General features: G+C 47.1%; 1 protein-coding gene across 1 annotated transcript in view; it reads right to left on the bottom strand.

Moving 5' to 3' along the window:
* NPR1 (natriuretic peptide receptor 1) overlaps window positions 1-23963 on the bottom strand; it is a 118702-nt gene that overhangs the window by 16350 nt on the left and 78389 nt on the right. The window contains exons 11-19 of the mRNA XM_033924395.1: window positions 22355-22459; window positions 22063-22134; window positions 20981-21140; window positions 18034-18189; window positions 10960-11128; window positions 9752-9898; window positions 8031-8154; window positions 5181-5249; window positions 933-1107 (exon numbers count right to left, since the gene is read on the bottom strand). Of these exons, the coding sequence (XP_033780286.1) occupies window positions 933-1107; window positions 5181-5249; window positions 8031-8154; window positions 9752-9898; window positions 10960-11128; window positions 18034-18189; window positions 20981-21140; window positions 22063-22134; window positions 22355-22459 (1177 nt within the window). The remainder of the gene's footprint in view (window positions 1-932; window positions 1108-5180; window positions 5250-8030; window positions 8155-9751; window positions 9899-10959; window positions 11129-18033; window positions 18190-20980; window positions 21141-22062; window positions 22135-22354; window positions 22460-23963) is intronic.

Below are 23963 nucleotides of genomic sequence, written 5' to 3'. Positions count from 1 at the left end.
GCCCCGAGATTAACAACAGCAGGAGATGTTTTATGAAGGCATTTCTGGCTGCCACTGGTCTGTGGTGGATGGGGGAAAAGTTACAGTAGACAGCGGTACGGGAACGGGGACTATGAGAATCCCTCGGATTCCCACAGGATTCTCATGGGAGTGTGGTCAAAATCTCTGGTGACCCCAGAATGAGGCTCGGAATGCACAGAGAAGTAGCTGGAGCACCAGACTGAGGCTTGGAACGCCGATTGGCTGAATAGTGAATACCATCCCCCCAAAAACATGGGAGGCTTTTAGGATTGGGACCGGGAGGAAACAGAGGGCTACAAGCAAGTAAATAAAAGTGTTGACTCCTGTGGCATGGGTAGGGATGAAATGGATCTTAGCGGGCACAGGTAGGTATGGGTTAGATTCCATTGGGTGTGGGTGGATTTGAGTGAAACGTCTGTCCTTGCACAACTCCCTAAGTCACAGATTGTGGTAAGTTAACCTAGAATTTCTGGAGATGTCCATCATCAGAAATTCTGCGTGCTATCAAAATCTGTGTCTTCCCCCCCCCATCCACCGTCCTCCTCTGTCCATCACCAGAAACCCTATGACTTACCCCAGTCTGAGGTTTTCTTCTGTTGTTCGTCTCAGCTGCTCTACGGGGGAGGGAATGAATGGGAAGGTATGACCCCTGGGCTGAGGAGCTGTTGATCTTTTGGCCAAAGAAAAGCAGAGGAGACAGGAAGGACAATATCTAGGCCTACTGCTATCCCCCCCTGGAAGTGTTCACAGCAACTTCAGTTCCTAATGTCCTCCAGGTGCAATTTGACCTCTGCTGTGTGAACTAAAGCTCTCCAGGAAATGCAAGGAATGTTCTGGAAGCAGGATGCAGCCCGTGTCCTTTGCCCCCCCCCCCTCTCTCACCCCCGGAGGATGGGTGTGATGACTATTACCACTGTGAATTCCAATGCGCAGCTTCAGCTGTTGCTCTGGCCGATGGCGGATTTTAAAGGTCTTCACGGCTTCCAGCAGTGCCAGCGACATGCGAGCTACCTCCCTGGCATGCAGCTTTCCATTTCGAACCGGTAGCCCAGACACCACCATGTAGGCATCACCGATGGTTTCGACCTACGAGAAGCAAGGCGCTTAGTGTAAACTTTGTGAATCCTATAGGGTGAAGCAGCTCCTGGAGGTGGCTTCCATAGGGATTAGGATGGCTCCACGAAGATCCTGCCTCTCCCGACTGCTGTTTCCGGAGGGGAGAGTGGGGGGACTTATATGCAGTGAGCAAAGAGGGGCTGTGGAAAGACCGTGCCTCGGGGACCGAAGTAACTCTGTTGTGCAGTGCTTTCACTTTAGCTAGGTTAGCAGACTAAATCCCCCCCCCCCACCTAATCCACAGTAAACGTGAAATACGAGCAGAAGGAAACTGTACATCAAGAGATTTCCCCTGAGCACTATAAAACCTCATTTGCATATCTCTAAACACTCGCATGTTAATGTGAAAGGGAAATCTTTTTTTGTGTGTGTGTGAAATTTTAGCCAAAGAGTCTTCTTGCGAACTTTAATTTTTATTGCTAAGGTCCTTTAGTCCATGTAGCGACCAGGGCATATCATGTATTCCGTTTCAACATTTTGTTAAGAAAATTTCATTTCAGCATGTGCAGAGGCTTCCCTGGGATAGAATTATTCTTGGCACTTGCTGAAAAGTACATTTCAGTACTAGAGGTGAGACAGCCACAAGGTACATAACATTGAGGCTAACTGCTTCACTTTGTCCAGCGATTCCTGTCTCAGCTGCCACCGAACAAAACTCTCCTATCCCAAGACAGTTTTTGTCATTATCCTTCACTGTAGGCCACCATCCTGAGCATGCATGATCCCGTTTTGGATAAGCCCCCCTCCCCCTTCTAAACTCTAACCACAATAATCCAAAGGGTCAACACCAGCATGACCAGTAAACTCAAAAAATTGGCCTCCTAGGGTCACATGTCCCTTTATAGGCAGATCCTGCTGCACATCAGCAAGTCGGGTACTACGAGGCGTGCGAGTAGGGTTGCCAGATTTTCCAGTTGGAAAATCCGGACCCCTTAGACCCGCAAAAGGAGGACATGTCCGAGGAAATCCGGATATCGGTAACCCTACGTGTGAGGCCTGTCAGATGGCATCCAGAAGTTTTGCCCCCCCCTCCCCCCACACACACACACATTTCGCCCCAGGTACATTTCACTCCCACTATCTTTTGTCCCCCATACATTTCGCCCCCAACATTCAATGCTGTACTAAATTGTAATATTATAATCATTACTGACCCAGCACTGACCTCTCATTTTGGGAATGTTTGTTCATCTGAACATGCCATTGTAATCTTTGTTCACTTGACCCGGAATTTTCGATCCATTCATAATAAGCGCTCAGGAAGAGAGCCAGATATGGGTCTCAATGATGACGGCAAATCCAGAAAGGGGAAGTCGTGAGGCCTCACAACTTCCCCTTTCTGGACCACTCATAATAAGGCCACAATGAAATTTTATTTTTCATATCTTGGGAGGTGTGTGTGTGTGGGGGGGGGCATTGCCCCCATCACCACGACCAGGAAGGGTGCTCCGGTGATGCTGCAATGGGGAGGGGCAGGAAGGACAATCTGATTCATCGTGTACAGTTCATCACACAGAAACGGCTGCGATGAAAGTGTCCTAGACTCTAGATTTGAAATGTGCACAATGAAGAAAAGCTGTGTAGCCATAAAAAAAATTTACTTCAGTGGTATTTTCAATGGCATATTCAAATACGGAAGGCCAGCAAAAATGATAATGCTTAACGATTATGATATTGCAATTTACTGTTGAGGGAATGTTGGGGGTGAAAGATCCCAGGAGCAAAATGTGTGGAGGCGAAAATTCTAGGGGTGAAACTGAAATGTGCGAGTGTGTGTGAGGGGAGGGGGGGGGGAGATGAAACATCCTAAAACCCTGTCGGACAGACCCGGCTGCACATGTGAGCAAGTCGGGCACTACAAGGCCCGTCAGACAGATCCGCTTTGTAGAACTGGCCACTACAAAGCGTGCGAGGCCTGTAGAGAACAGGAACAAAATGAGTGCTTTCATAGCATTTCAGCATGCACACATCCACAGAGGCCAACCCACATTTACATCTGCCCGAGATCAGCTACGAATAAGTATGTAAGTTAGTGCGTGCGAAGGCATCTGTGCATTACTGGGAAGGTTTCTGGGAGCAGTGTTGCCCAAGTTACTTTGTAAAAGGAATATATTACACTTATTAGAGGAACGGCCTAATATCTGGCAACTAAAATTCAGTGCAAAGAAGTGCAGAGTAATGCATTTGGGGGATCAGAAATCGGAAGAAGCCGTATGTGCTGGGAAGTGAGAGGCTGATATGTACGGATGGGGGGAGGGACCTTGGGGTGATAGTGTCTGAAGATCTAAAGGGAAAGAAACAATGTGCCAGGAGGATGCTAGGCTGTATAGAGAGAGGCATGACCAGTAGAAGAAAGGTGTTGATGCCCCTGTACAGGTCCGATGGCAAGGCCCCACTTGGAGTATTGTGTTCAGTTTTGGAGACCGTATCTGTTGAAGGACATAAAAAAGTCTCCAGAGGAAGTCAACGGAAATGGTAGGAGGTGCCAGAAGACGTATGAGGAGAGACTGGAAGCCCTGAATATGTATACCTTAGAGCACAAGTGTCAAAGTCCCTCATCGAGGGCCGCAATCCAGTCGGGTTTTCAGGATTTCCCCAATGAATCTGCATGAGATCTGTTTGCATGCACTGCTTTCATTGTATGCTAATAGATCTCATGCATATTCATTGGGGAAATCATGAAAACCCGACTGGATTGTGGCCCTCGAGGAGGGGCTTTGACACCCCTGCCTTAGAGGAAAGAAGGGACAGGGGAGATATGATTCAGATGTTCAAATACTTCAAAAGGTATTAATGTAGAACAAAATCTATTCCAGAGATAGGAAAATGGTAAAAACCAGAGGGCATAATATGAGGTTGAGGGGTGGTAGATTCAAGAGTAATGTTAGGAAATTCTTCTTTACGGAGAGGGTGGTTGATTGCGTGGAATGCACTCCCGAGGGAGATGGAGGAGAAGAAAATGGTGACAGAGTTCAAACAAGCAGGGGATGAACACAGAGGATCTCTAATCAGAAAATAAGGAACTAAGGCCAGTACTGGGCAGGCTTACAAGGCCTGTGTCCCGTATATGGACATTCAGTTGAGGACGGGCTGGGGAGGGCCTCGATGGCTGGGATGGTTAAGATGGGCTGGAGTGAGCTTTGACGGAGACTCCAGTAGATGGAACCTAAGCACACTACCGGGCTGGGCTCTGGGATTCTGGCCCAGAAATATCTAAGAAAAAGGACCACTTAAATTCAATTATTAATTTATAGAGCATGTATAGTTGGGCAGATTGGATGGACCACTTGGGTCTTTATCTGCCATCATATATTATGTTACTATGCATGTTTATTACTTTTTTTCAACAAATAAATAGTAAGTTAAGCTACTGTGGGAAGTGATACATCACAGACACTACGACCGTTGTAATATATTACTGCCAAACACTGCCTGGAGCTTATTTTCTACAACTGCCTTTATGAAACAGCATCAATTAGGCAACTTCTTCACATGTTTTTAGGTGCCCTGGTATGAGATTACCTCTCCAAAACAAAAAGAATGTGGAGTCTGACGTTTACCGATTCAGAAATGGATTCAATCTTAAAAATAGTACAGTTCATCCACAACTTTGGTAACTGGAGAGGACCCGACATGGTCCATGTTTTGAGCAAAAAGGTCTTCCTCTCTCCAAAGGTTTTGGTGGATATGTCGGCCTACGCCCAGCGTAAGTGAAAGTTTTCCTCAAGCGTATCACTATCCTTTTTGGTCGAAACACAGACCGTGTCGGGTCCTCTCCAGTTACCAAAGTTGTGGATGAACTGTACTATTTTTAAGATTGAATGCATTTCTGAATCTCAATAAAGCTTATATCAGTAAAGCCTACTGATGTGGAGTCTGACGTAGGCTTAATAAAGCCTATGTCAGACTCCACATTTTCTTTTGTTTTGGAAATCTGCTCTTCTGTGGATCCAAGGAGTCAACTTTTTTGGTTGCTGATGAGATGACCTCTCCCCACCGACATGCTCGTATACAGAGAGCTAAAATTTTATTAAAAAGGTTACCTTGTACACATCAAAGTTGTCGATAATGGCATCAAAGCAGGTGTAGAGATCATTCAGGAAGTTTACAACCTGTAAAGCAAGAGGGGGAAGAGTGAAGGGGAGTTGAGAAGTAAAAAAAAGAAAAGAGGAAAAATGGAGACAGTGAGGTGGAAAGAGGGGAAGAGTGAAGAGAGGCAGAAAAAAAGAGGTAGGGAGAAGAGAGGAAAAACGGAGACAGTGAGGAGGAAAAAGCATGTGGGAAGGAGAGAGAGTTGAAGGAAGGAGTGATGCTTAAATTTTGCCCCAGTAGTGGGGAAGTGAAGCTGCCAGAGGGACTTTTATGGTCTTTGTCAAGACAGATCAGGACGGGCTGGAGTCAATGGTGTCGCAAGGGTAGGAGGTGCCCAAGGTGGTGACGCCTCCCCGCTCCCTCCTTTCCGTCCCCTCATGCCACACTCTCTCCCTCCCTCCCCCCCTCCCCTAAATACCTCTTTAAAATCTTTGCCAGCATGAGTAGCTTCTCAGGCCTGCTGCTCCCTCTGACGTCACTTCCTGGCCCCGTGACCAGGAAGTGATTTCAGAGGAGAGCCAGGTGAGCACGAGCCGCAGGCCAGAGAAGATTTGAAGAGGTATGGGGGTGGGAGAAGGAAGGGCGTGAGCATGGCATGGGGGAGCGGAGAGGTGTCAGCACCCCCACCAAGATGGAGCCTCCCGAGAACAGGTCTTGCTTATCATGGTAGGGAAGGGAGAACATCTTATAGAGGAACTTAGTGAGTATTCAAGTTTCAAGTTTATTAGGATTTTATATACCGCCTATCAAGGTTATCTAAGCGGTTTTTACAATCAGGTACTCAAGCATTTTTCCCTCTCTGTCCCGGTGGGCTCACAATCTATCTAACGTACCTGGGTCACAAGGATCAGTGCGGGGTTTGAACCCACAACCCCAGGGTGCTGAGGCTGTAGATCCAACCACTGCGCCACACACTAGATGAGACTGCTGGGCAGACTAGATGGACCAGGCAGGTCTTTTCCTGCCGTCATTTACTGTGTTACTATGTTAGGAAAGAAAGAAGGGGGAGACAGTAAGGAGGAAAGAAAGAGGAGAGACAGGGAAAGGAATTGGGACTTGTATACCACCTTTTTGCAGTTTTACGACCACAGCCAAAGCGGTTTACATACAGGTACTCAAGCATTTTCCCTGGTGGGCTTACAATCTGTCTAATGTACCTGGGGCAGTGGAGGATTAAGTGACTTGCCCAGAGTCACAGGGAGCAGCGCGGGGTTTGAACCCACAACATCAGGCTGCTGAGGCTGTAGCTCACTGCACCACACTCAGTAAGGAGAAGAGTGGAGGTGGGGGGGGGGGCAGGGAGGGAGAGCATGAAGGAGAGTTATTTCTTGCTGTTTGAAGTTGAGTCGGTAATAAGATGGGAAAGATCAACGCCCTCGGATGGGGATCACACAGACACATCCACAGCCGGACACCCGTCAAAAGTGCGCCGGACATCGGCGCGCCGAAATCCCGCAGCGACATTTTCCCGCAGGACTGATCCGCGCCGCCGCTTCTGCCGGTTTCAGGCCTTCAGGTTTGCGCTCTGAGGGGGGGTGGTAACCCCCACACTACACTTAGAAGTCCTGACGCTCCTGTTGGGGGGGGCAGGGAAGCCCCGAACCCCCCCTACACTGAAAACTCTTTGGGAGTTTTCAGTGTAGTGGGGGAGGTTCCCCCCCCACGGGAGCACCAGAACTTCTAACACCCCCCCTCCCTCAGAGCACAAACTTGAAGGCCTGAAACCAGTCGAAGGTTTCTCGGCACGCTTTGGTTATGGTACTGTACTCACACAGCAGGCTCCACAAAACCTGGACCTTGGTATAAGATATAGGGGGGGAGGGGCAGTCCCAGCCCTTTCCATCAAATGTAGGAGTATGTAGGGTTACCCTATGGCTCCAGAAAAAGGAGGACGGATCGAGACATCCGGGTTTTACTTCTGCTGAAAGCAATGGAAGTAAAACCCGGATATCTGACTCCGTCCTCCTTTTCCTGGAGCCATAGGGTAACCCTAATATATGTTAAAAGCAGTTCTCAGGCACCTGTCTTATTTATTCTGCTCATGTTCCGTGAGCCTTCCAGCCAGGAAACTCCCTGGATGAGGTCAGGAGTGGGAGAGAGATAAGCTGGTGCTACCTCGCCCCGGAGTCAGAAGTCTGGGAAATGCACCCGGCTGAGTCGGATGGACTTTCTGAATGCCCGTAGCCCAATGTCCTCCTTCCTCATACCCTGACTTTCCTTTAACCAATTACTGCTTTTCATGTCTTGCGTCCAGACCCATAAAATTCTCTTTGCTAATTAAATTGAAAAGTGCTCTGTTAATCTAATAAATTCGTGAGGCTGTATTCAGCTTTTGACGCAGCATAATAAGCCCAGTCAAGATCCATTAAGGCATAAAGAGAAGTGTAATTAAGCTATATGGTAACAGGATAGAAGAACCTCAGGGCCCATGGGTAGAGGTCACTTTCTAATTAGTTTGGGTTTTTTTTTTATCACTTGTGCTGCCACTGACCCTCCCCCCCACCCCAGTGGCCCTGTGCTGCTGTCCCTCCCTAGTTCTAAAATCCTTGAGAAAACAACATGCCTGTAACCTGTTGCACTCTGAATCGTCCCCACACCCCCTGTGTTAATTATTTCTCCTCTCTCTTTTACTGTTTCTCGGAATAAAAGCTCCACATTCAACATCAGACAGTTGGGCGTGGGGGATCTGCAGCTAACTGATCTAGGAGAACATGGAATGTGCATACATGTAGCCATCTAGGGGATAAGGTACACATGTATGTATTAGGTGGGTGCAGCCATGTTGGGCAGAGTCAGCTTACCTGCATGGGTGTGCTCTCTGCAGACAATGCGGTAAACCCCACAATATCACTGAAATAAATGGTGACCGTGTCAAAGGCCTCTGCCTGCACAGTCTCTCCCCTCTTCAGTTCTTCTGCCACAGAACTGCAAAGAGGAAGAACAGAACCAGTCACTGCACCAGATGGGCAAGGAGGAAGAGAGCTCCCCAGCTAGTGCACTTAAAAGCAGACGTCTGTGCCACACACACCTTGCAAGGCCACAGCATAAAGAGGACTGCAAAGAGTGAGGGTGCAAAGTAGAGAATAGCACGGGGATACATTTTCCCCCATCCCCGTGGGAACTCATTTTCCCGTCCTGTCCCAGCGAATTCTCTTCCTGTCCCTGCCCCGTTCCTGCAAGCTCCGTCCTCATCTGCACAAGCCTCAAACACTTTAAAATCCTAAGTAGCAACATTCCAGAGCTCAGATTGTGATGTCATAATGCCTTGTTCCACCAATGCCTAAGCTCCGTCCTCATCTGCTCAAGCCTCAAACACTTTAAAATCCTAAGTAGCAACATTCTAGAGCTCAGATTGTGATGTCATAATGCCTCGTTCCACCAATGCCTAAGCTCCGTCCTCATCTGCTCAAGCCTCAAACACTTTAAAATCCTAAGTAGCAACATTCCAGAGCTCAGATTGTGATGTCATAATGCCTCGTTCCACCAATGTCTAAGCTCCGTCCTCATCTGCGCAAGCCTCAAACCCTTTAAAATCCTAAGTAGCAACATTCTAGAGCTCAGATTGTGATGTCATAATGCCTCGTTCCACCAATGCCTAAGCTCCGTCCTCATCTGCGCAAGCCTCAAACTCTTTAAAATCCTAAGTAGCAACATTCTAGAGCTCAGATTGTGATGTCATAATGCCTCGTTCCACCAATGCCTAAGCTCCGTCCTCATCTGCTCAAGCCTCAAACACTTTAAAATCCTAAGTAGCAACATTCCAGAGCTCAGATTGTGATGTCATAATGCCTCGTTCCACCAATGTCTAAGCTCCGTCCTCATCTGCGCAAGCCTCAAACCCTTTAAAATCCTAAGTAGCAACATTCTAGAGCTCAGATTGTGATGTCATAATGCCTCGTTCCACCAATGCCTAAGCTCCGTCCTCATCTGCGCAAGCCTCAAACTCTTTAAAATCCTAAGTAGCAACATTCCAGAGCTCAGATTGTGATGTCATAATGCCTTGTTCCACCAATGCCTAAGCTCCGTCCTCATCTGCGCAAGCCTCAAACCCTTTAAACTCCTAAGTAGCAACATTCTAGAGCTCAGATTGTGATGTCATAATGCCTCGTTCCACCAATGCCTAAGCTCCGTCCTCATCTGCTCAAGCCTCAAACACTTTAAAATCCTAAGTAGCAACATTCCAGAGCTCAGATTGTGATGTCATAATGCCTCGTTCCACCAATGTCTAAGCTCCGTCCTCATCTGCGCAAGCCTCAAACCCTTTAAAATCCTAAGTAGCAACATTCTAGAGCTCAGATTGTGATGTCATAATGCCTCGTTCCACCAATGCCTAAGCTCCGTCCTCATCTGCACAAGCCTCAAACACTTTAAAATCATAAGTGTTTGAGGCTTGTGCGGTTAAGGCACAGCTTACGGGAATGGGACAGGGACAAAACCCGTGGGGACAGTAGGGGGAAATTGATTTCCTGCGGGGACGGGGACCAATTAGTCCCCGTGTCATTCTCTCGTGCAGAGTACTCACTGAGGGAGGATCTGGTACAGCAGTGCCTCGGCCTTGCGCTTTTCCTCCAAATACGCCTGCGTTCGTTCTTCCACCAGCTCTTCGAGGTTATTGGCGTACTGCTCCATTCGGGACAGCAGGTTATCCAGGATGTTCGAGCTGCTCTCTCTGCAACGAGGAGGAAGCATTTTTCAGGGGGGGAAGGACACGCCACAACGCAAGATCAGAAGAGGCAGCTCTGAGCAGGCAGGGTCAGGCGCGCTGACAGGAAACAGCTCCTCAGAGGGCGGTTGACGTCGGCAATGGTGCTGGCAGAAGCGCAGAGTGGCAAAGGGGTAAAGGGAGGCTCAGCTGGTTGGAGAGAGAGAGTCACGGCTTTCATAAATTACCTTTCTGATATGCGGGGCTCTTCTCATAGTCTAGGACAGTGGCAGCAAGAAAGCTGGGAGGGACAATATTGCAAAACATCCACCTTTTACCCTCTAGAGAAAAGAGGCAAAGGGAAGAATTTCTGAGGAGAAAAGGGCATAATATAGAGCCATAACCCTGGATACTTTGAGTTACGGGGTAGTAGCAGTGGAGTAGGAAGGCACCCATCCTCCCCCAGGCACCCATCCTCCCCCCATGGCTCCTTCCCCACCCCCCACTGCCGCACATGCGCACTGCTTCCCTTCCCCCGTTCCCTGCGCAAGCAACCACCCCCCAACCTGGACCCGCACCTAGGAAGTGACATCAGAGGAAGAGCCGACCCTGGCGCTACAGCAGCTTGGGGGCGGGTCGCTGCTCGCACCAGGAACGCTACAGAGGGACAGGGAAAGGGAAGCGGCAGGAGGGGGGTGGAGGCACAGAAGCGGGCAGGGGAGGGGGGCGCCACCGGGTAGTAGGGTTGGACCGGCAGGCTACAGCTCCTCAAACCCTAACCAGTTCAGCCCCAGGAAATGGCTGGTGGTAAAGATCAGCGGTTTGGGCACCAGCCTGACTAGTTTTGTGGCTGTGAATAGTATAACAAAGCTTGGTGGTAAAGATGTGTGGGGCAGGATGGAGGAGAGCCAGATGCTCCCATTTCCCGTATGGGAATCTAAAAACCTCTCCGAACAGGGACTCTGAGTTGCTGCCTCCACTCCTAAAAACAGCGGTGGGCTTTCGAGAAGGGAACCCGCATGCAGGGGAACGTGGCCTACGCCGAAATGCTGCCGAGCGCGGGAAGGCCGCGTTGGCCGGGTACTCGCCGATTGAATTTGCGGAGGAGGACTTTGATCTGACTGAAGTCGGGTCTTTCCAGGGGCTCCTCGGCCCAGCAGCGTTGCATCAGCAGCCCCAGCTCCTCCATCTGGCCGCGCACATGGATGGAGGGTCGGAAACACACTTTCTGTCTGCACTTCACCTGCTCGACGATCTCTAGGAAAGAGAGAAGAAGGTTAGGGCCGAGCGTGTTGATTTGCATCCATGTTAAGAACTGTTCAACCCAGGTACCCTCGTCTTTACAATACTGGCACCTTAGCAAACGTATGTACATTTAATTTATAACATTTTTATTGAAGAAATCAGTAAATCCTATATAATAAAACGCTAGCCGCGCATGCACACTCAGACCTGCATGATCTGTAATCCCTGATCCGTGATCTGTAGGTCCGTGGCCAGAGTGCGTATGCAGCGGCTAGACAAAACGGGAGAAACAGACTCGAGCGCTGTGGCCGACTCAGGATGGGAGGATGCGCCGCAGCAAAGTGCTGCACAGGTACTGGAGGGGGAGAGACATATCACTTCTGCATATACCGGTACAAACCTCCCTCCAGCGTTGGCAGCCGCAGCACGTTAAACAGGCTGCTTCGCGACTTTCTCCTGCAGTTGAGTCCCTCTGCCGCGTCATTAATGATGTCATCAATGACGTGACAGAGAGACTCAACGGCAGAAGAAAGCCGCGAAGCAGCCTGTTAAGCGTGCTGCGGCTGCCAACGCTGGAGGGAGGTTTGTTATTAAAGTCATCTCGCCGGGAGGGTCGCAGAGTCAGCGGGGGTTGGGCTGGGAGGGGAGAGAAGCGTCTGCCTCGGGTGCTTCAGGCAGCAGCAGCGTTTACAATTCGCTGCTGTTGCGGCTTCAGGCCTTCCTCTCTGGCCGGTCCTGCCTACTTCCTGTTTTCATGAACACAGGACCCGCCAGAGAGGAATACCTGAAGCCAGCAACAGCAATGAATTGTGAATGCTGCTGTTGCCCGATGAAGTAGTTGAAGGAGGAAAGTGAGCAGAGGGGGAGAGAATGGCTTGGAGGGAAGAACAGATGGCAGGGCATGGAGGGAAGGAGGAAGGTATGCCAGACCAAGGGAAAAGGAAAGAGGAGATGGAGAGAGGCCATATGGGACAGAGAGAGAGAGGGGGCGCACACTGGATGGAAAGAGAAGAGAGGGCAGTGAATGGAAGGGGCAACACAGAGGGTGAACAGTATTCTAGCATCCGTTAATGTAACGGGCTTAATGACTAGTATACAATATTATAATACAATAAAATAGTCATTAAATTAAAATTCATCATATTAATTTCCATCAAATATCTTTCATTTCTTCAAAATATATTTCCAAAATACCCATTACATCTCTCAATACCCTCACCCCTTCCCTTTTCCTATTGACCTCTCCCCCCCTCTAAAATTCCAGTTCTTTATTTTTATTATTCTTTATTTTTGTCAACTTTCATTGGGTTTGGGGGGGTTTAGTACGATTCTTTCAATAAAAAAAGTTATAAACGTATGTACATTTAAACCCACCCATGCAGGGCTAGCGGGGTGGCTAGGCTCCATCTGAAAATACCCACCGCACTCGCATAGCGTGCATTTGCAAGCGTGCAGAGCACTTTATTGGGGAAGAGACAGCCGGATGTATAAACCCGGACACTATCCAGCACCGAATATCCAGGAATGACGCTGAGGATAGCTAAAAAGGACACTCGCCACCGCCAGCTGCATCTCTCCGACTTCCTTTTACTCTAGAGCAGGGGTGTCAAACTCAGGCCCGCAGGCCAAATCTGGCCCGTGGCGTAATTATATTTGGCCCGCGAGAAAATGCCAAACGTCTACGAGAGCTGGCCTGCCGGGCATGTCAATGTAGGTTGGCCATACTATCTTCACGGATGTGTGTCAGTTGTTTTTAGACCTTTCACTTTTTAAAAATTTATTTATCATTTTAAATTGGGTTTTAATTCATCATGTGACCATCGATTTCTTTAACGTCCAACCTTTTTATTCAGATCTTTGGGCGTTTTGGGATTTTTTTTTTCGCGCCACTTTTTGCTTATGATTACGGATGTGACTACGGCACTTGTCATGTGACCCCTCCCCCCCCCCCTTTTTTAAATTGCCGGCGTTTTTCGAGCCGGTTTTACTTTCGGTTAACTCAGCTCAGAGCGCTACAGCTTGTCTCTACTAGGTAAGAGCCACCATGGCTTTATTTCTTTCTTCCTTTTTATTTTTAACGTGCACCTAGTGATTTTAAGTTATCTTAAGTTCCCAAAAAATATCAGCTGATAGTTTTTATGTTTTCTATAGTCTATTGTCATACTGCGACGTTTGTTAGTGCAGGATGGCTACACTTTTTTCACGCTCTGCAGCAGAGACTTTTTATTTATGCATTTTTAAACCTTTCCGCACGCAAGAATTTGTTATTATATATTGTTTGTTGGGTTTTAGTTTATTCTATGCCCACGATGCTTCCTTGGCCACTTTTAGTGTTTGCACTCTTTCAGCCTTGTAGTTCTCTACTTTTGGCTTCCTCAATTGTAGACATTTTTTCAATAAATATCAAGGTTGGCCCGTGACTGTGTATTTCAGTTTGACACCCCTGCTCTAGAGGGTAATCCGTGAGGCTAATCTCCCAAGGGGAAAGGATTGAGCAACCCTCATCCCTTTAAGGATTGGGGCAGAGACTAGGAGTAAAACAGGACCTGGAGATTTTGCAACAACATGGTGTGGAAATTGGCCCTGTGACCTGTGCATGAAGGTTTACGTAATGCATCACAAGTGCACACATGCTTTTTTTCTATGCCAACTTTGCTAGACTTTCAAAAATGAAAGAACGTTTGCAATTCTAAGCTTTCAGCGACACCCGAGGTGTGGCGTACACACGTTTTCTTTGCTGAATTACACACACATGCTCAAATTTGCAAAGAGATAAGGGGTCCCCTCCCAAAATGCTACTTTTAGGTGAGCTCTTCCTCAGAGGACAGGGCGTGCAGTTTTGTAACAGGCGTGCTCCCGAGGCCGTGGCTTCCATCAATACACAGGAAGTGACACCAGGACATTCTTACCCCCTCCTAGCTGAGATTATATTCAATCACCTCACACTTAGACTACTGCAACTTGCTACTCTCAGGCCTTCCGCTTAGTCATCTCGCTCCCCTCCATTCCGTCCAGAATTCAGCTGCACGACTCATATTGCGGGAGAGCCGCTACACTTCCCCCTCCCTATTCGCAGTTTCGGCACTCACGGATTCACATATTCGCGATTTTTTTTTTTGGGGGGGGGAAAAGCAAAAAACAAAACCCCCATAGTTTGACTTTCCCGCCTCCCTCCAGCCTTCCTCCCGGCATCCCGGTCTTACCTGGTGGTCTAGCAGGCTTTCGGGGCAGGAGCGATCTTCCTACGCTCCTGCCCCGTGTCGATCGCCAATAGGAAATGGCTGCCGTGAGCTCCCGTTGTAGTCTCGAGAGACTATGGGAACTCACGGCAGTCAAGGCTGGGATGCCGGGGGGAAGGCGGGAGGGAGGCGGGGGTGGGTCAGAGCCGGACGAGAAAATATTCGCGGTTTTATTCAATTTGCGGTTCGGCTCTGCCCCTATCCCCCGTGAATACCGAGGAAGAAGTGTATTCTCACGTTAAGTCACTCCATTGGCTTCCCAACTGTTTCCGAATTCAATTCAGACTCCTCTTCCTGACCTACAAATGCACTCACTCAGCTGCCCCTCACTATCTCTCTTCACTTATCTCCTCCTATGTTCCGCCCCCCCCACCCCCACCCCGGTGAGCTCCACTCAGCTGGTCCACTCCACTCCACTCAGTCCTTCCTATCTGCCAGCTCCAGACTCCGTCCCTTCTACCATATGCTTGGAACAAGCTGCCCAAATCCCTATGGCAGGCTCCGTCTCTAGCAGTGTTCAAGGCCCAGTTAAAAGCCCACCTCTTGGAGAGTGCTTTCGACTCCTAACTCCTCTCACCTTGGGTTCTGCATCCTCAACCCTGTATGTCATGTCTGTCTGTCCAAGTTAGATTGTAAGCTCTTCCGAGCAGGGACTGTCTATTAAATGTCAAAATGCACAGCGCTACATACGCTTTTCAGCACTATATAAGTGATAGATAGTAGTAAATTAGTCCCCATATTCTCTTATTCCTGGCATTCTATCTTATGTAGAGAATGACTCAGAGAAAAAATTTATCACCGTTCCCACCCCATCCCTGTGAGCTCAGTCCCCGTCCCCACCCTGCAAACTGTCAGATCCCACCCGCACAAGCCTCGAATAGTTATGATTTTATACTGAACGTATTTTATTAAAGTATAAAAAGAGACAATATTCTGTATAATTGTCGTTTTATAAACACAAATACAGAGCAAGGATCAACAAAACCCCTGTCTCCCCTCCCCTGTGAAAACCGAACAAACCAAATTACTACAGAATGCTACATAGAAAAATCAAGCTAACAGAATACTTCAGTCACGTATGACGGGAATAGTGTTAGGGGAGAGCAACTAGGGCAACTGCCCCCTGGTCAGAGAGAGAGACCTAAGCCAGCTGGCAGCTAAAGACGCACAGCCTGGGCTTTGCGGTCCCCAGTTATGTCTAATACCAGCTCTAGCTGGATTCCAAATCTGAAATATTCTAAATATAAAATAAATTTTTTTTTTTTCTACCTTTTGTCGACTGGTAATTTTATTCTTCAAATCACATTGGCCTCAGGCTTTGATTTTGGGTTCCTCCTGTCTTCATCGTGGCACGGCTGGCTCCTGAAGGTAAAATAGGCCCAAGAGGAGCTGGGGAGGAGATGCAGAGTCTGACACGGGCACTATTTTTTTTACTACAGAAGCACGACTTTTCACCGCTTCCACGGGGCGGTGAAGGACTTGTCCCCATTCCTGCGGTAAACCAGTTGGAAATGTCCCCATTACTGCGGTGGCCACGGTTTACCGCAGTAAATGGTCCCCGTATAGATATATATATATGCTCCATCTTTGCCTACACCCTATGCTGTCTCTTAAAATGTTTTATCACGTATTGTGTTGACACTGTAACGGAGCATACTACGGTATACCACTTTGTATTGCAATTTGAATATTTTTACAGCTGTAATTGTCTGTTGTTTACGTTTGACTTATTCTTACTGAACACCGCCTTGAGTAAAATTCCTTCAAAAAAGCAGTAAATATAGCCTACTTAAAAAAAAAAAAAAAAAGAAGAAATAGAAATACTCTTGAAGATTTGAGCATATGCGTAATTCGAGCCAGAAAATTTGTACTCCTCTAATAGCAGGGGGTAAACTGCAACACACACTCTTCCGGTAGCTCATTGTATTTCTTAGAAAATACGTCCGTTAACTTTGAAATCTCTTCTTTTTAAAGCTCCTGCATTTATCGATAGACTCTTGGCTCCCTATGCTCCTGCCAGAACGCTCAGATCTAGTGATCAACATTTATTGGCAGTTCCTTCTCTTAAAATCATTAGTACAAGTCGGCAGTATATTTTTTTCTGTCACAACACCACAAACCTGGAATTCCTTGCCCATTTATCTACGACAGGGGTGTCAAAGTCCCTCCTCGAGGGCCGCAATCCAGTCGGGTTTTCGGGATTCCCCCAATGAATATGCATGAGATCTATTAGAATGCAACGAAAGCAGTGCATGCAAATAGATCTCATGCGTATTCATTGGGGAAATCCTGCAAACCCGACTGGATTGCGGCCCTCGAGGAGGGACTTTGACATCCCCGATCTACGAGAAGAACATCTTATAAACAGATTTAAGAGCAAGTTAAAGTGCTTTCTTTTTAAAGATGCCTTTGACTGACTAGTTTTATTTTTAAAAATTTAGTCTGCCCTTTTGAATTTTATACTCCGTTGTTTTTATTTACCCCCTCCCGATGTTTAACCCCTTATTTGTTTCTTTTCTATTAAAAATTGTATTTCTTACCCTTTTTTCCATGTATGTCATGTTCGTTGGGTACTGTTTATGCGTTTGTTCCCCCTGAAAATGGTAAAGTTTTTATACTGTTCATCGCTTTGAAGTATGATTAAGCGATTAATCAAATTCTAAATAAATTTTATTTAGAATATATTGATGAAGGGTGGGTGGTAGGGTTTTATCTTTGTCTATTAGATTTTATGTGTTAGATTTTATAGTGCTATATTGGAATCAATTTATGATATATTTTTGTGCACTTGTTTGATTTAAAAATGAATAAAGAATGATTTAAATTTGTATGAAATTTATTGTAATTCTTATTGTATTGAATGTATTTTTGTATTATCCTATTGTACTGATTATTTGATTCTTTCAATAAAAATTGTTATACATAACCTACAAAAAAAAAATAAATAAAAAAAAAGAGTTTTACCTCATGCAAAAAATAAATAAATAAATAAATTCTAAATAAAACTTAAAAACTTCTTGAAAGGATGTTCACACAGGAGCCGGGTCTGCGGGTGGTCACACAAGCTCCAGGCAGGAGTGGCTTCCATTCAATTTAGCATAGGGTTACCAGATTTTACTCCTGTAAAATCCGGACCCCCCTAGCTTCGCCCCTCAGGCCCACCTGGCTCCGCCCCAGCCCAACCCCCTCAACCTGTCCTCGGAGCCACGTCAGGAGGGCATCTGCGCACGACGTCACCGCGTTGAACCCAAGCGCGCGCAGATGCCCTCCTGATGCGGTCCCACAGGTGGAAGCTTTTTAAAACCCAGACAAAGTGCTGGGTTTTGAAAAGCCATCTGAACACCCGGACCTGTACGGGTAAATCCAGACATCTGGTAAAACTAGTTTAGCACCCTCCAATCATTTTGAAACGTTGGCTCCTAAGGATCTGCCCGCTCCCTCACACTGAAAATCCAGCAAGGTCCACGCGCACTTTCTACTGAGACAGGCAGGTGTAAGATTTTCCCTTTAGGTTCTGCTTTGCTAACCCGTGCACTGCCGTGCCAATAAAGTTTTCAGATCTGAAACAGAGAGAGGTGTGTGTGAGGAAGGAAAGAGAGAGAAGTCCCTGTGAGTGAGAAAAGGCAGAAATGTCCCCAACACAGACAGGTAGTGCTTCCCCAGGCACCAATTCTCCACCTTTGGGGCTGAAGTCCATGCCGTCCACATAGAAAACACCATTGCGCAGTGCCACCTCTTGGAGGATAACGCCAAAGCTGTAAACATCGGCCTTTTGGATGCCCTGCGGGGGAGGATCCTCCATTCTCAGCAGCTCTGGAGCTGTCCACAGTTTCTCTGCGTAAGAGGTCAGAAAGAGACAGTGAGAGCCTTGCACTCACAACCGCACCCATCACCCAGTACAAAATCCCCCTGGCAGCGGGCTGCAATCTGGCAAAGGTGACCCAGAGGCTCAGTCAAGCTTTCTCAAGATGCGAAGAGCAACTCGGGGGTTATTTAATTTAATTACACTTGAAAGTCCGTCTTTAATAAACATGTTGCACATGGTAAGTAGTTATGTGTGCAAAACCTCAGCAGCCTTGCAAGCTAAGGGTCCTTTTACTAAGCTAGTAGCAGGGGGACACGGTAACGCGTCTGGTGGAAAGTGAGCGCTAAGTCACATGCTAAGACATGTTTCCATTTTTGGGGGGGAAGGGACTTGTCAGGGCCATTCCTGTGCTAATTAGCTGCCAACGGGTCAGTGCAGGTTTACCGTACGAGCCTTATTGCCAACAAAACAGGTGGTGGTGAGGCTCACACGTTAATTCTTATAAATGGTCACAGGGTCATTAATGCAAAACAAGCAAAATCTGATTTTTTTTTATTTTTACAGCTGCAGCAAAAATATCCATAGTACATGAGAAAGACTGCGCAAGGAACACACAAGGGGTCCCTAGATGTTCAGGTGTCCTCCTGGGCTGCATATGTTTAGCTCCATTTAAGTAGGGTTACCCTATGGCTCCAGAAAAAGGAGGACGGATTGAGACATCCGGGTTTTACTTCTGCTGGAAGTAAAACCCGGATGTCTCAATCCGCCCTCCTTTTTCTGGCGCCATAGGGTAACCCCACATTTAAGGAGCAATGAGATGAGATCTGCTGTAGAGAATCTCCATGCAGCGGTAGAGCGGGTGCCCAGGTCTGAAGGAAAGACTAGTGCACCGTGTGGAGGTAAAACCCTGGAAAATGTCTCCTTAGCAGAGCATCTTTTCCAACAGTGCATGGCACCTTCCATACAGGTAGAAACCCATGTCCTGCAGTCTCAGGAGACATTCCTGCAAGGGGGCGTGAAGTGCCCAGAAGCCCGCACATATTTTTTAAGCAGGTGCTTCTCCTGGGACGATGTCCCCTCAATTTCCGGACAAACAAGTAGGTATGAAGTCACCCTGCGGATGAAGGAAGTGAATTCTTAGTCGCCTCAAACTGCCTGTGTACTTTCATACCTAGAACTGACTTGACACGCAGGAAGAGCCTTCTGGGTACGGTCGCAGAGCCGTAGACAGGCGTTACGGTAAACACACTCCTCTGAGCCGTTCCCAGGAGCATCCTTTGGGTGGAACAGAGGTGGAATTGCTACATCATATGTAGATTACACCCTCTCCCCAAGCACTTCCACATCATGAAGCTATTCTACGCAGCTGAAAACGTACATCTTTTACAAAACCTGGCTCTTCGTCATCTGCACAGACTTGGCCGCTTAACATAAGGGATATTCTGGGAGGCGGGGAGGGGCATAAGGTGGACCCCTGCTCTGCGCACGTAACTTTGTAGTGAAAAACCTTAAGGACATATGAATAAATGCCACCCCCCAGAAAGGTTGCCGAGCCGAGGCTGAGGGCGTCGCTTTCCATTCACAGCTGGGTTTGGGAATTAAGTGGCTGAAAGGCTCATTTTGGAAGCGCCATTCGCGTTTTGGATGTCCTTAAGCCGGCACTTAAGTTCTGATTTTGCTGAGCCTGAGCACGTTTCGGGCAGGACTAAGCTGGCCCTACAATGACACATTTATTAACTCTTTGAGGAGGGGAAGGAACATTTGTCACCTAGCACATCCAGGTTTCTAGGAAAGCGCTCCTAGTGAGCTGCGCTGCACTAGAGGGATTAGGGGAGATCAACCCCCCCTCATTTCTGAAAGTGAAACGCCGTCTTTATGACTTTTGATTTTACATCTCTTTTCCCTTTTTTCCCTTTAACCAATCATTATTTTCAAACTTATGACTGTTAACCGAGTCGAGCTCCATATTTTGGGGGATGACCCCGTCTATAAACTTAAGTTTTAGTTTAGTTTAGGAGACACGGGACGGTTTGACAGCTTTAGGAAAAACACTTTTGTGTTTCTTAAAAGGACTGACATTACTGCGTGCGTGCGTTCCAGCCGTTATGTCATTGGAATGATCTCGCTATCCCGCTGCGGAACCTAGGCTCCCTCCAATTATTCCAAAAACAACTGAAAACCTGGCTTTTCTCTTAACATATAACATCTCTTCTCCTGTTTACATCCCTTCTATTCATATGCTCTGGTAAATCTTTCTCCTCTCTCTTCCTATATTTTTAAGCTTTGTAAACCGTGTCGCGCTCCACCTCCGTGGAGATGATGCGGTATATAAACTTAAGGCTTAGTTTAGTTTAGATGTTGCCGATGCTCCCGACTTGCCTGTTGATCTTTCAGAGCTCTCTTTTAATAAATGCATGCCATCGGCACACGAGCATCACTTTCTCTCTGTAATTTAGACTGGGTTCTAAGTCTGTAGATCCTGTACTAAGATACCAGCAAAACGTCAGACATCCTGATGGACGTCTTTCTAAACTGCCGCTCTAAAGTGAGCCATTTGAGGAGACCCAGCGCACCTACATTTAGGAAGTAATTAAACTGGAGGAAGAGCTAGGATACAGGAGCTTAGTAACTGATTTTCAGAGTTAGGCACGTCTGTGCCTTAATCTAGGAAAATGAACAGCAAGCCTACACCTAGGCAGCTAAATTCAGCTGATCGAATCCAACTTCCTAGAAGTTTGTTTTTTTGTTTTTGAAAATTGACCCCAGGGGGGTTACACAGCTCTGGCACATCAACTCAGTAAACATGAAAGTTCTCCTTACTAGCGTAGAAGGCGTGCGTGTCGTCCAGCTCCTCGGCACTCCTGATGCTCGCCAGTCCATAGTCGGTAATCTTCAGCACAAATCGACCGTCCACCACACAGTTGGAAGACTTGAGATTTCCATGGGAAATAATTACACTGTTGTGCAGGAACGCCATGCCCTGTGACAGAGGAACGACAGAGGTCAGAGGACCTGAAGAAGGCAAGGGTGGGGGAGAAAGGTTCAGGAAACGGAGAGCAAGAGGGACAGAGAGAGAGAGAGAGGGACGGAGAGAGAGAGAGGGATGGAGAGAGAGAGAGAGAGAGAAGAGAGGGATGAAGAGAGGGACGGAGAGAGAGAGAGGGACGGAGAGAGAGAGAGAGAAAAGAGAGGGATGGAGAGAGAGAGAGGGACGGAGAGAGAGAGAGGGACGGAGAGAGAGAGAGAGAGAAAAGAGAGGGATGGAGAGAGAGAGGGACGGAGAAAGAAAGAGAGAGAGAAGAGAGGGATGGAGAGAGAGAGAGAGGGACGGAGAGAGAGAGAGAGAAAAGAGAGGGATGGAGAGAGAGAGGGACGGAGAAAGAGAGAGAGAGAAAAGAGAGGGACAGAGAGAGAGAGAGGGACAGAGAGAGAGAGAGGGACGGAGAAAGAGAGAGAGAGAAGAGAGGGACGGAGAGAGAGAGGGATGGAGAGAGGGACAGAGAGAGAGAGAGAGACAGAGAGAGAGAGAGAGAGAGAGAGAAAAGAGAGGGACAGAGAGAGAGAGAGAGGGACGGAGAGAGAGAGAGAAGAAAGGGACTGAGAGAGAGAGGGATGGAGAGAGAGAGGGAGAGAGAAAGGGACGGAGAAAGAGAGAGGGGGTGGAGAGAGAGAAAGGGACGGAGAAAGAGAGAGGGGGTGGAGAGAGAAGTGAGGAAAGCTGGGGGTGGGGGAAGAGAAAAAGAGGTCATGAAAGCTGGTGGGGGGGGAGAGGGAGGGAAACAAAGAGAGAAGCATTACATGACCCATGGAAGGAGTGCATCAAAGACAAAAAGAGGCTAGAGAATTCGGAGGGGTAAGGAAGGGAGGGTGATGAGGAGGAAGAATTTCTGGCACTGGGTTACCTTCACAATGTCATTGATGAGCGAATATCGGAACATCCAGTCCAACGTGATGCTGTCATTTTCCAGAATGTCCTGCAGAAAGCAGCACCAGACACATGACCAGGGATAAACTGATGTTAATGGGGATGAGGAGGGAGAAAGAATGTCAGAGGCATCAGCGTGGTTATTTCTAAGTGCCAGCTCTGTGAGGGACATGTGTGCTGGAGCATCCCCAATGCAGAAGGGATGGGTCACTTGATATGAAACATGCTCCCCCCTCTGCACACTCGCTCTAACACTGGCCCCGACATACCTGCAGGCTTCCTCGTGGGCAGTACTCTGTCAAGACGCAGATATTGGGGGGGTCGATGCACATTCCGACGAAGCGGGTCAGGTGCTCGTTCTGCACATCTCTGGCCTGCAGGAGAACGAACACAAGGCAATGAAATTCCTTTTTTGATCTAACCCAGGGGTAGGGAACTCCGGACCTCGAGAGCCGTATTCCAGTCGGGTTTTCAGGATTTCCCCAATGAATATGCATGAGATCTATCTGCATGCACTGCTTTCAATGCATATTCATTGGAGAAATCCTGAAAACCCGACTGGAATACGGCTCTCGCGGACCGGAGTTCCCTACTCCTGAATTCTAACCTGTTGTCTTTTATCCTTCAGCAGGTACAAAGGAAACGCACAAGTCCTTTCTTCAACCCCCCCCCCCCTACAGTTAACCATTAGATAGAAAGAGTCGTGTCTGGGAGGGGGCAAAGAGCAGCTACAGTCAACAGAAACCTACATTTCCAGCAGGGAGAGAGGGCACTTTGGCAACAAATTAATAAATTGATGGAAAATCATGTAGCAATATCATATGATACAGTGTTATTTGGAATGATGATGAGAAAAAAAAGTCAAATTTCACCAGAAAATAACAAACTTTTATTAGTCATGACAGGGGTTGCCATTCAGCATATAACCAATAATTGGAAGAATTATAGTAACCTAAATTATACATTTTGGTGGAATACAATATGTCATATATTCAAAATGGAAAGAGCAATAGCAATACAAAGAGGGACATATATTAAATTTATAAAAATATGGGGGCCATTGACAAAATATTATAATGAATAAATAGTAGGATTTCTCTTCTTCTTTTCAATATCTTCTTTGTGACACACATGGAGGAGTGGGTAGTGAAAATAATTTTTACATCATATGCTATAATATGATATACAATATGTAATGAATGATTAAAAAGTACTAGAAGGGTGGGGGAGGGAGAGGGGATAAAAATATGTTCAGAATATTATGTATTAGATATAAAAGTGTTATTGTGTATTCATTAATTGTATTTCAATATTTTGTACACTTCATGTAAAATTTGAAAATGAATAAAAATTATTTTAAAAAAAACAAAAAACAAATAGCCATTTACCAAAGAAATAATCAGTTACAGGTGAATGGCCTTTGGAATCAGCCTCATTGGATATAATTTTCCACGCGTAAAACATGTTATACAGTCACATACAGAGCATCCACATCGTAAGACAGCACCTGCGGTAGGGTTACCAGAAGTCCGGATTTACCTGGACTGCTTTCGAAAACCCGGCACTTTGTCCATGCCCCGCCAACATGCTAAAACAATTACAAACAGTCCAAAATACAGCCCTAAGACTAATATACTCGCTGAAAAAAAAATACGACCACATGACCTCAGCTTTCCAAGACTCCCAATACAAGCAAGCGTACAACACAAATTCTACTGCACCCTATTCAAAGCCCTACATGGAAATGGACCAAGCTATTTGAGCTACCGCCGAATCAGGAAAAACACATCCAGAACAAGGAGAACTCAAGCACACTTTACCCCCCCCCCCCCAGTCAGAGGTATGCAAAGCAAAAAAATATATGGCGGTCTATTAGCC

This window comes from Geotrypetes seraphini, chromosome 16 (genome assembly GCF_902459505.1).
Source record: "Geotrypetes seraphini chromosome 16, aGeoSer1.1, whole genome shotgun sequence".
Taxonomy (NCBI): domain Eukaryota; kingdom Metazoa; phylum Chordata; class Amphibia; order Gymnophiona; family Dermophiidae; genus Geotrypetes; species Geotrypetes seraphini.
This window is presented reverse-complemented; position numbering and strand designations above follow the sequence as displayed.